This window comes from Octopus bimaculoides, chromosome 1, assembly GCF_001194135.2.
Source record: "Octopus bimaculoides isolate UCB-OBI-ISO-001 chromosome 1, ASM119413v2, whole genome shotgun sequence".
In the NCBI taxonomy this organism is placed as follows: Eukaryota; Metazoa; Mollusca; class Cephalopoda; order Octopoda; family Octopodidae; genus Octopus; species Octopus bimaculoides.
In genome coordinates, this window is record NC_068981.1 from 148,206,845 (window position 1) to 148,219,433 (window position 12,589).

The 12,589-nt window shown below is 36.3% G+C and overlaps 1 protein-coding gene across 1 annotated transcript in view; it reads right to left on the reverse strand.

Moving 5' to 3' along the window:
• Positions 1 to 14: 14 nt before the first annotated feature.
• LOC106869711 (uncharacterized) overlaps positions 15 to 12,589 on the reverse strand; it is a 48,993-nt gene continuing 36,418 nt past the window's right edge. The window contains exons 5-8 of the mRNA XM_014915556.2: positions 12,520 to 12,585; positions 6,650 to 7,287; positions 1,419 to 4,035; positions 15 to 830 (exon numbers count right to left, since the gene is read on the reverse strand). Of these exons, the coding sequence (XP_014771042.1) occupies positions 94 to 830; positions 1,419 to 4,035; positions 6,650 to 7,287; positions 12,520 to 12,585 (4,058 nt within the window). The 3' untranslated portion in view covers positions 15 to 93. The remainder of the gene's footprint in view (positions 831 to 1,418; positions 4,036 to 6,649; positions 7,288 to 12,519; positions 12,586 to 12,589) is intronic.

A 12,589-nucleotide genomic window follows, 5' to 3' on the forward strand; every position in this document is an offset into this window, starting at 1 on the left:
TATATATACACACACACACATATATAAACAAAACCTAAATAAAGAACTTCTGTTGAAAGCTTCTTGTTTTCTATCAATTTAAAAATATATATTTCAGTCTGAAACACTAGAAGATTTTCTTTCTTTTAGATGTCCTGTTATTGATTTACTGTCTTTACTGAGATTTGCTGCTGAATATTTCCGGTTTGATGCTTGAAAACATTCTCCACGAGACTGAGCATGTTCTTCCCCTGCCTTTTGAGCTGCTACAGTGGCAACCATATCAATTGTAGCATAGTCTATTATAGAATCTCTGGGATTTGTTGCTTTCATATGAGTGGGACCGTTTGGAAAATTAGAAGAAAGGTCAATTTCAGCATAGTTCAATAGGGGTTCTGGTTGGTCTACAGAGGTAAAAGGAGAACATGGAGGCGTCATGTCTATATTCACATAAGAAGATACGGAGTCATGTGTATCTGGATCACGGCCTAAATTTACATAAGCCGGATTTTCATTTTGGGGTGGCGGAGAATTGTTATTGATATTGTTTGAAACTGCTTGAGGTAAATTATCGAATGTGAATACAAGACCTGCAGAAGCAGATTGTGGTGTTTGAGGACTGCTGGTATCAGCACTGCAGCCATCAATAGATTTCTTTCGTTCAACAAGTTGGTAATCTTTACCAGACCGAGGTCTTAAAATTGTTGATGCAGGACTACTGCGCACAGCATCCTCAGCAGACAGAGACTCAACAGTTCCTGCATTAGGTGTGAGTGAGGGTTCATCATCTTGTGGGCTGGCATCATTTGATTTGAGTTGTTTAGCTTCAGATGCCTGGGAACTTTCATCTTCTGCAAATTTAAAATTAAAAAGAAAAGTCACTAAATTATTGGTATTTTATAAAGTTATCATCAGCATCAAATATTATTTGGTTATAAAATAACAATGGTGAAATAATAATTTCTTTCAATTGAGGTACATGATTAATTCAATTGACACTATGCGATTAAAGTTAATTTATTAACTGTAGAAAGAGAACCCTCCTCCCCCACTCAAAACTTAGAATGAAATAAAATTACAGTATAATATTTCGGTGGTAAACAACCATTTCTGACAATTCCTGTGTTTTAAAGATATAAAAGACTAATGCTGTTGTTTGACCTGTTGGCACCAACTTCCATACATATTGCCAAAGGTTAAAGATAGAAGGGTTTTGGTGCATACATTTGATAAAGTGACACCGTCTTCCACAAGCTCTCAACCAATTGATGGAGAGAGTGAGAGAAGAACTGAAGAAGAGACATATAAATCAAAGTTGGCTTCAGAGTGCAGAGAGCAAGAACACATCTTGCATCTAATGCCCTAAGTACGCTAAATTTGTACCTTGCCTTTAAGTTGGTAAAAGATTTTCATGAGAAAAATTAACACTGCAAGCTTACCTGTTGCATCAGTGGTCCTAGGGATCCATACAGATTCTTCAACCAATGGGTCTGATGCAGGAGCAATACGTAAAGAGGATTGCACCTGTTGCTTTTGCTGAACATAATCTGACAAGTCTTTCAATTGGAAAGGTTCAGGAATTTCCTGGAATTCAGGTTCATACTTTAATTTTATTCCAGTTACCTCTGGTGTCAAACAGGGATTAGATTCAAATACAGGGGACAAACTACAAGGATGAGACTTGGTTTTAGGAGGTATAAATGGAGGTAATCCAGCCACATGTCGAGCTATGGCTGCAGCTTGTTCATCCGGAGTTATAGCTGGGTTCAAAGGCAAACTGAGTTTATCTTTCAGTTCTGATGTATTCGTAGTGACAGCTGGTTCAAAGCTTTCTTCCTTCAGCTGAGATTTACCTAACTGATACAGTTCTAATAATTTCTCATCATCTGTTTTTGAAGAAGTACTGGTTTGGAACTGTTCAGGAGGCATTCCTTCTTCTCCTCCTCCAGAGGACACAGGGTAAGCAGTTAATACATTGTTTTTAGTGCAAGGGTCATTAAGTGTGTTCGTTGGTGAATTGCTACTGATTTCATTTGGAATTTCTTCTTTACCGAAAAGTGGTCCCATGAATATATAAGAATCAGACACATCACTGCTGTAGTTTTCATGTTCATTTGATTCAAAAGACATTGATGAAATCTGTTTTAGATTTTGGTTAGTTGTATCTAAGTGTGACTCTTTGGAAGGACTCTGGCAGGCTGAATGAGAAACACTACACGGTTGCATTTTATAGTTGCATTTCATCTGGCTAAAGGATTGTTGACAATTATGGCATTTAGTTGGTGTTGTGTTATTAGAATTTGGACTGCAGGAAGAAGTACCAGAACGATGACAACTAAAAGGTAAAGGGGGATAACCAGCAGTCTGCTTCTGGTCAACCAAAGGATTACACTTAGGTAATTCTGGAACCATATCTTGGTAGCAATTCTCACTGGGGAAACTGGAAGATCGTTGTCGTTCCCCCAATGACTGACCTTGTTCTGGTGGCACAGATTCTACATTTTCTACAGTTACAGGATTACAAGGCAGCCCAACTGAGCTAGTTCTATCAACAGGTGAGTTTGATGAGGCCAAATTTTCTTGGCTCAGAGAGGAGTTCTTGGTTTGGTCTTTGGAATTACGTCGAATTAAACGAGAAAAAAACCCTGGAGCTTTCATATTGTTTTCCTGGTGTTTATCTTTGTTAGTTCCTTTATTTGCAGATTGATTGTTTCCACTTCCATCATTAGACTTTTCATTATTTAAAATCTGAAAGTTTTTTAAGTTAGGAAATGGTACTGGGTTACAGTTTGTAGATAAAGACGAAGAAGAAGAGAAATCTGAACTCAGTGAAGTGGTGATATCTTTCGAAAATAAAGTTGGAGAACTAGGGTTTGAACATAAACTGATATTTGAGGTTTGGAAGTTTTCTGTAACTGATTTTTTAGGGCTGCCTCCCATCTCCATGTAATTTTCATCTGGATTTCCCGTTGTTATTGGCTGGGATCTCATCATTTCGGCTGGCATTGTGCTCAATGGAGGTGGAGGAGCACAACACTGAGTTATATTGGGATCATAAATGGAAGTTCGACCAGGAGAGTTATGAGTGGATGGACAAGGAGGTGGAGGGAAGCCAGTTGGAATCTCAAATTTACCAGCCATATCCATGTAAGCACGTGTCATGTTTGAATTACCATGAGGTAGGATTGGTGATTTTAGGAGGTCTGACTCTTCACACTTTTCTTCCTTAGCAAATCCACTCATCATAAAATACGAATCATCAGAGTTATTATCTTGATCTTTTAAACGGACAGACGAAGGGTTTCCAATGTGTGACATATGATATGGACTTAAATCAGAACTACTGGAAGAATCTGGAGACATGGTGTGTCTTCGAGATATATGTGGAACTGGGGATACTGGGTTGTTAACGGAAGGTAGTAACTGACGTTGACGATTTCTATTTTGCAATAATGGTCCCTTTGGAGGTAATTTAGGAGGTGGTGAATATTCTCTGGAACAATCCTCTGTTTTAGGGGAATTTACATTCTGGGAAATGTTTTCAGCTTTTGAATCTTGTTGAGGGAAATAGATATTATTATGATAATCAATTTGCTGTTGTGTTTTATTTGGTAATGGTGGATGATTGTACTCTAGATTCAAGTTATCATAATTTTGGGATCTGGTGTCTGGAAGTAAAATATCAGCACTTTCATTTGACGAGACAGACAAATGCCGTCGATCATCACCAACATCGTATTTTTCCAGATTTACGTAAGGTAGAGGTGCTGCTAGCTGTGAATTTTGTGGAATCTTGTTAAGCTTGGACAGAAGATTTGGACTAAGCATGCCACTGTCCCAATATCCAGTACTAGTTCGATTAGAAGAAGGAGCATTATTCAAAGAACAGCTGTTACTGCGGAACTGAACATCATTATCAGTAAAATTAGCATCAACCCATGCATTTGTATTTTGATAGGATTTTTTGTTTTGCAACATGGGTTGTCCCTGCATACTTACAACATATTTTGGTTGTGTCTGGCCCCCATTTGGTTTAGTCTCTTCTAACTGCCAAACCTAAATGAAATGAATACATGATTTTAATAATCCTCTCACAAAATAAACTCATTTTATTATATGTTGTACATATATTCCAATGAAAGTAAAAATATTACCAGTGAAGCCAAAATTTTTGCTATGCAATCTTCTAAATAAACAGCTAGTTCATTTCATTTAACATATATGTTATAAGGTTTGAACTAATTATGATAATTAGTCCAACAAAATACTTTCACAGCTACATTAACTTTGTTTTATTATTAATTTATAAAAATTGACATAACTCTTCACAGAGGTAAATAGACAATAAGAAGAGCATGATGTGATTTTGTAATAGAGATTGTTTATTTAACAGACTGAGCAATATTTCAACAGATTGTCAGCCTTCTTCAGGTTCAAAGTGTAAAATGAAAAAAACTACAGAAACAGAAATTCAAAATATGAATGAGGAAATACTGTGTTCCTTTTTAGATCTAAAAAAGAACACCGGATTTCCTCATTCATATTTTGAATCTCTGTGTTTCTATGGTTTTTACGTTTTACATTTTGAACCCCAAAAAGACAGACAATCTGCTGAAATATTGTTCAATCTGTTAAAAAAAACAATCTCCATTACAAATTGCACCATGCTCTTCTTATTGTCTATTATTATTATTATTATTATTATTATTATTATTATTATTATTATTATTATTATTATTATTATTATTATTATTATTATTATTAAGAAGAAGAAGAGAAACAATTTCTATAGAGAAATACTTAATTATTCAGAAATCATTGTCTATAAAAGCAAAAAGATTTCAAAAGTAATGCTGAGTACTGTCATCATCAAAACCCTTACCATCAAGTAAGATATCTATCTATCTGGTGATGGATACCTGTGTGTAACATGGCAACCAATCATCACACACAGTCTGCAATCAGAATCAGAATCTGCATCCACTTGTAAGGGAATATGAAACAATAAAATTGATTGGCGCAGATAATAAGAGTGGCTTCTATTTTCCACTGCCTCTTTCAGGCTCACAAGAGTTTTCACTGGACATAACACAGTGCTGGCTATGGGATAAAATACTAACTTCCCTATCAATTACACCCTTTTGATATTACCCCACCATTTTATGAAACAAAGTCTTTTATATTAAAGCATTTTGTTTATATTGTAACCAAAATTTTCCATCTTAAGTTTATATAAATACCAATTCTAATGATTTGTAGTATGTGGTGGGGTGGCATGGCAGTTGAATTGTAAGATTGATCTCAGTGGGATTTGAAATCAGAATGTAAAGACAGTATTTACATTTGATGGATATTTGTCCTCATCTTGTTTGTTGTTTCGGCTGATATACCCTCCAGCCTTCATCAGGTGTCTTGGGGAAATTTTGAACCTGGGTTCTCATTTTTAAGGTATTTTTTGATGTTACTATTATTATTATTATCATTATTATTATTCAGGTCACTGCCTGGAATCAAACTCCAGGTAGTGACCTGAATAATAATGATAATAATAATAATAATAACAACAACAACATCGAAAAATACTTTAGGAATGAAAACCCAGGCTTGAAATTTCCCCAAGACATCTGATGAAGGCTGGAGGGTATATCAGCCGAAACATGTTAACAACAAACAAGATGAGGACAAATATTCATCAAATGTAAATAATGTACATAATTCCTCATCTCTTAAATATAGAACTTGCAAGACATTTTGACTGACATTCCAACAATTATGTCAATTCATTAACTTTAAATTTCTTATACAGGTACAAAACCCAAAACTTGGAAGTGGGGAATACACTAACCTCATTCTTGACTGGTACATTAGTATATAGACCCAAGAGGGATCAAAGACAAAGTTGACCATGGAGAGATTTGGACATGGTACAGAAAGAGTCAGAATAAATAGTGCAAGACACTAACAAACAAGTCTGTCAACTGACTGTCCTAAACACCAGCTAAATAACAGTTTCAAATTTGGCACAAGGCCAACAATTTTAATGAGTGTGTATGAGGATTTAGTTGATTTCACCAACCCCAGCGTTTGAGTAGTACATTATTTTAGCAAACCTATAAAGATGAAAGGCAAAGTTGATTTCAGTGGGATCTGAACTCAGAATGTAATAAGCTGAAGGAAATACTGCTAAAGCATTTTATCCAACATGCTAATGATTTTGCCATCTCACACCAGCTTAATAACGACAGTTAATAGTGTATTAAATCACCCTAAATTTGTAATTAATTTCAAAGCTATTTGGTCCTGATACATGTAAAAAAACACTGGCACTGGTGCCATGACAAAAAAAAAAAAAACACTGGTGCAAGTGCCACATAAAATGCATGGTGATGGTGCCTCATAAAAAGCACCCACTACACTCGTATAGTGGTTGGCATTAAGAAGGGCATTTGGCTGTAGAAACCAAAACAGACTATGCAACTTGGTGTTGCCTCTGACCTTGCTAGTTCCTGTCAAGCTGTCCAACCCATACTAGCGTGGAAAATGGATGTTAAAGGATGATGATTTGAAACAATATATTTCATTAGAAATATGACCACATGAGGGTTAACTACTGAGTATCAACTTCAGATTTGTACTGAGTACACATTTTATAATAAGTGTTTGTACTTACCTGCAGCATTTCATCAAGCAAAGTTATTTCTCTTTGGAGATTTTGCTCTTCCTTATGTAGTTTGTTCTGGGCATCCTGCCGCCGTGTTTGAGTGGTTGCTCGGTCTATTTCTGTATCAATAACACTTCCTCCAGGAAATGGAGTGGAGGTAGTTATTTCATTTTCATAGTGAGTGTTCCCATTGGTAGGAGATGGCATGAAAGACTCAAATGAATGGTACTGATTCCCATTTCGATTGGCATTTGGAAAGTAATTTTTGCTGTTGTTGTCTACAGAGCTTAACTTGCTGTTTGTGGAACCTTCTGTTAGGTGAGGAATTAGTGTATTTCTATTAGGAGAGGGTTGGAGAGAATTCCGATTTGGACTCAAAAATTCCACTTTGCGTATACGTCGAGGTGGGATATCATAAATAGCAAGCAAATGATCTCGGGCCTCATTTTCTAAGTTCTCGATACTAATTAGTTTATTTTTCTCACCATATCCCTGTGCCCAACCATAGTCTGCTGCACTTATGGAATGCCGTTTACGCCATTCTGAGTCATTTGATCGAGAGTCCATTTCAACAGAGCTGGTAGAACTTGGTGTATCACTATACTGAGATTTGAAAGGACTGTCCAAGAACTCATTTATTTGGGATCCTACAAAGAAGAAGATAAAAATTTTAAAAAGTATCTTCTAGTTAATATTAGAAATTAAAGTACAAATTATGTAAAAGTGAAAGTATTTGACATAAACTTAAAATCTCAGATTTTACAAACTTACGGAAAACATCTCATTCACATTCCATATTTTCTGAAATTTTCAGGTTGAAGCCATAAGCAAAAGCTTCTAAATTTATGTAATGAATAGATTTAAGAAAAAAGAAATTTAAGATGATTTTTTTAACCATCTCATTCAGTTCCAGAGAGAGACATTGTAGAAGTAGGTTGTGTTTATAACATCAATACAAAACATTAGATGTATAGGAATAGAATGAGCCAGAGTGGCATCCTTATCTCTCAGAAAAGCATTAATTATGATGCAAATGAAATAAAAATGAAATGGAAGCTGGGTTGTAGATTCTGTTTAATGGGAAACTTATCTTCTATGACTACCATCTCAGGCACAGCTATCAAAGAAATAAATACATTTGATTTTAAGATATTTTCCAATACACCTATCTTTCCATGATATCAGTGGTTCAGTGACTGTAGCAAATATTAGTTGCGCCAGCACCCCCTTCCCCGACTGGCTCCTGTGCTGGTAGCACATAAAAAGCACCATCCAAACGTGGCCGATGCCAGTGCTGCCTGATGACTGGTTACCATGCTGGTGGCAAGTAAAAAGCACCCACTACATTCTCAGAGTGGTTGGCGTTAGGAAGGGCATCCAGCTATAGAAACCTTGCCAGATCAGGCTTGCCAGTCCCCAGTCAAATCGTCCAACCCATGCCAGTGTGGAAAATGGACGTTAAACGATGATGATGATGATGATTACATGAAGGTTCTTCAGTGCTAACATTAATTAACTATAACATCTTTAGCAGCATGTTTCACTGAAGGTTACAATATAATGATAATAGTAGAGTCTGACGTGATGGCCTAAGCATGTTAAAAGATTATTTTGCTTCCTCCTGATAAAAATAATCTCATACAAACTGAGGTCTGCACTTTAATTAAAGAAAGATGGCCATTTTCTTTATAGATAAGACTTTATCATCTGCTGTATTACAACGACTAGTACCAAATTCTGGTTTGGCTGACAGTAAATTGTTTTAGTATTTTAGTATTTAGTATTTTTAGTATTTTAGCATTTAGTATTTTAGTACATTATATAAAAGAATTTATATAAGATATTTTAGAGAAGGTGACATAATATTTAAAAAAACATATACTTGTGCTGGTGCCTCATAAAAAGCACCCAGTACACTCTGTAGAGTGGTTGGCATTAGGAAGGGCATCCAGCTATAGAAACCATTGCCAGAACAGACAATGGAGCCTGGTGTGGCTCCTGGCCTTACCAGATCCTGTCAAACCCATTTTACCTATGCCAGCATGGAAAATGGACATTAAATGATGATGACGATGATGAATTTAGGATAGGCTATGAGGTAAAATACTGTAACAGAAAAAGAGAAAAGGAAACTATAATCTAACAAAACACATGCAGTTATAACATTCAAATAATTGTTTACCTATGAGTAGGTTCTTTTTTTTTTCTTAGTGAAAATCTGACAAGACAAGAACTTAGAAACCATATGTGTCTGGTCTGACAAATTGGATGGTTTCTATTTTGCCCTTGCCAAAGCTAGAAAACATCTGCATAGTTATTACACACTCAACAAATCTACTCATTTCTTGTCATTAGTACAACATAAACGGCTAAAATGAAATAAACTCTTAAAAATTGATACAAGTTAGCCATCAACTATCTATAAACCTTGGTGAGAAAGATTTGCACCTGTTCAGCATTTAGTTTATAACAGTCTTACTGCCAAAGATCCACAAGCAAAGTTAATCTACAAAATAATTACTTCTACCAGATCTACAGTTTTCCCTACACTTTCTCACTGTGCTTATTTTTGCATATTTTCATTTCTGTGAACACAGAGCTAGAGGTGAGCTGGCATTCGTCAGAGCATTGGAAACATTTCTGTGCAGGTATTTGTTCTGATTTGTTTTGTTGGTTAAGAAGCTTGCTTTCCAACCCATGTGGATGCATGCATGTATACATACAAACCCAAGTGATAGATAAATAGATAGATAGCTATATAGACAGATAGACAGACAAATAGATATAGATATATAATGAAAACATGTGGTCTAATGGTTAAGGTATTGGGCCCATGGTCTTATGGTCATGGGTTCAATTCCTGGATCAGGCAGCATGTGGTAACTTCAGGTAAAGCACTAATTTCTCATTGCTCTTTTCCATCATTCAGTTGTAGAGTAGCACCAGCCAAGTCCCTGGTGTAGTTCCAGCTGTTACATCTTGATGCTCCATCAGATCAACAGTAGGAGGGTCGAGAGTGTACCTATGCCTGCTCACAGCCATCCAAACACCAAAACAGTTGGTGAAAATATGGTACAAGCTACCGAGATACTTACTTGTGAGTGTGATGGTTAAATTATATATGGTTATACAAATAGATATATGCATGAATTCATAGTTTAAAAAAAAATCCTGCAGACATTCTGGGATGCATTGTCAGTGATATTTCTGGGGTCTCTGGCCTTTCAACATAAGACTCCCTAACCCAGTTAACTCAGCTGGTGTTGATCAACTCCCAGCTCACATCCCAATAGCAGTAAACCACTGTGTGTAGTTTCAATGAACAATTTCATAGCAATTGAGTTATACACCTCAGCACATAAGCAGGAACAGATGCTACCTACAGTACTGTAGAAACATTCACTTCACACACACAAACAGAGTACAATTTTATAACATTGAATTGAATAGCAAGAAACAGAATCATGGGAGAAAGCTTGCTACAAAAAGCAGAAACAGAAATAAAAAAAAGTCAATTACTACTCAGTCATATATAGGAGTGATGCAAATGATAACACTTTTACAGATATTAATTCCTGTCACAAATATGAGCTTTCATGTGCAATAATGTATAAAATTTTAGGAGAATGCACTAAAATGCAAGAAGTCTTCAACTGAAATGACAGAATTATAAAAAAAAGAGAAAGGAATGGTGAAATTCTTTGAACTGATACATGGAACACGAATAAGAAACCATAGCTACTCAAGATGCATTATTTAGTAAATGCTACCACAAATGAACTGGAGCAAACTATAACTGCATTATACTTCATATCTATCAACTAAAAACTTGAAGCATGCAGTTAATCATCACTGTTGGGTCATTGATAAATAGAGTAAAATGTAAAACTGCCTTATTAAGTTTATTTCTTGTTTCTCTACTGTGTTCTGCAAACGGCTAATTCAGAGTTTTTTTTGTTTTTTAGGGATCATAAAATCATGGTCTTAGCTTCTTTATGTCAATCATGTGTGTGTGTGTGTTGGCACTCCGTCGCTTACGACGTCAAGGGTTCCAGTTGATCCGATCAACGGAACAGCCTGTTGAGTGCTCAGCCACTTAACGTGCAAGTGGCTGAGCACTCCACAGACACGTGTACCCTTAATGGAGTTCTCGGGGATATTCAGCGTGACACAGTGTGGCAAGGCTGGCCCTTTGAATTACAGGCACAACAGAAACAAGAAGTAAGAGAAAGTTGTGGTGAAAGAGTACAGCAGGGTTCGCCACCATCCCCTGCCGGAGCCTCGTGGAGCTTTAGGTGTTTTCGCTCAATAAACACTCACATGCCCAGTCTGGGAATCAAAACCGCGATCCTATGACCGCGAGTCTGCTGCCCTAACCACTGGGCCATTGTGCCTCCACAATCATACAAGCTGGCAATAACATGAAGAGATACATTATGTTTTCTTATGTGCATCATTTTTTTAATCTTTTATCTTTTACTTGTTTCAATAATCAGACTGTGACACTGCCTTGAAGAATTTTTAGTGGAATGAATCACACCACCCCCAGTACTTTTTTAAGCCTGGTATTTATTCCACCAGTTGCTTTTGCTGAACAGCTAAGTTACAGGATTCAAACAAACCAACATTGGTTGTCAAATGGTGGTGGGGGACAAACACAGACACAAAGAGTTATATATATAGACACACACATATACAATGGGCTTCCTACAGTTTCTGTCTATCAAATCCGTTCACAAGGCTTTGGTCAGCCTGGGCCTATAGTAGAAGACCTTTGCCCAAGCTTACATGCAGTGGGACTGAACCTGAAACTATGTGATTGCAAAGCAAACTTCTTAGCACACATCATATTTAATATTATTATATCAAGACTTTATGTGAGCTGTTTCTAATATTGGTTTCTAACAGTGACACAAGGCAATGATTTTGTGGAAGGGTGTATAGTTGATTACATTGAGATATTTTAAAAAATTTATCTTTGATGCTGGAAGGATGAAAGGAAAAGTTGACCTTGGAGCAATATGAACTTAGAACCTATAGTGCTCTTCCTCATATAAGCAATTCAATAAGAACTTACAAGTGTATACATATATATAGATCCTTCCCAAATCACATACCCTCACAGGGCCGGTTTCTAGCATATGTATTCTTCCCTGAACAGGACACTGGTCAGTCACAGGGTTACTCAATTTTGCCAGCTGATTGAACGGGAGCAATGTGAAATGGAGTATTTTTGCTTAAGAACATAGTGCGTTGCCCGGTCCAGGAATCAAAACCACAATCTTACAATCATGAAGCTGACACACTAACCACTTAGCCAGGTGCCTCCACATTCATACATATATGTAAACTAAAGATATTTACAGTTATTTACTACTTGAAATATTTAAGGAATTAAGAATATTAAGCAACCTTTGAAAACTACAAAACATACTCATTTGGGAAAAATAAAAATAAAAATACATCAGGCAGTTCAATGCATTAAGTATAGGAAATAGAAAAAATCTAGGAATGAGACCGTCAGAGTGCTTATTAAAGAAAAGCCATGCACAAAGTTGTGTGTGTGTGTATGTGTGTGCGCGCATGTGGAAAAGCAAAGCATCCAATCAATTGTGTTACTATCACAATGCGACATTCATTTTAAGTAACAGACATTTTAATTTAGCCAGAAACAGCACAAGGGAAATACTGCCTAGGAATTAAGATTTATGGCAGATGACAGGACAGAGAAAAAGTAGTTGAACTAAATGAAGTGTGAAAAATGAACAAAAAAAAAAAAATAATGCAATGATGATTCCATTCTAAGAAGCAAGTGCAGCGTAAGCCCAAGGGTTAGAACCAGAATTTGTTTCTAGTTGAAAATAACACACTTGACTTACTTCTTAGCATCACTGGCCATTTGCGCTCACCTGCTGTGGGTTTTCCTTCACTAGCAGCTTGGAATATTTC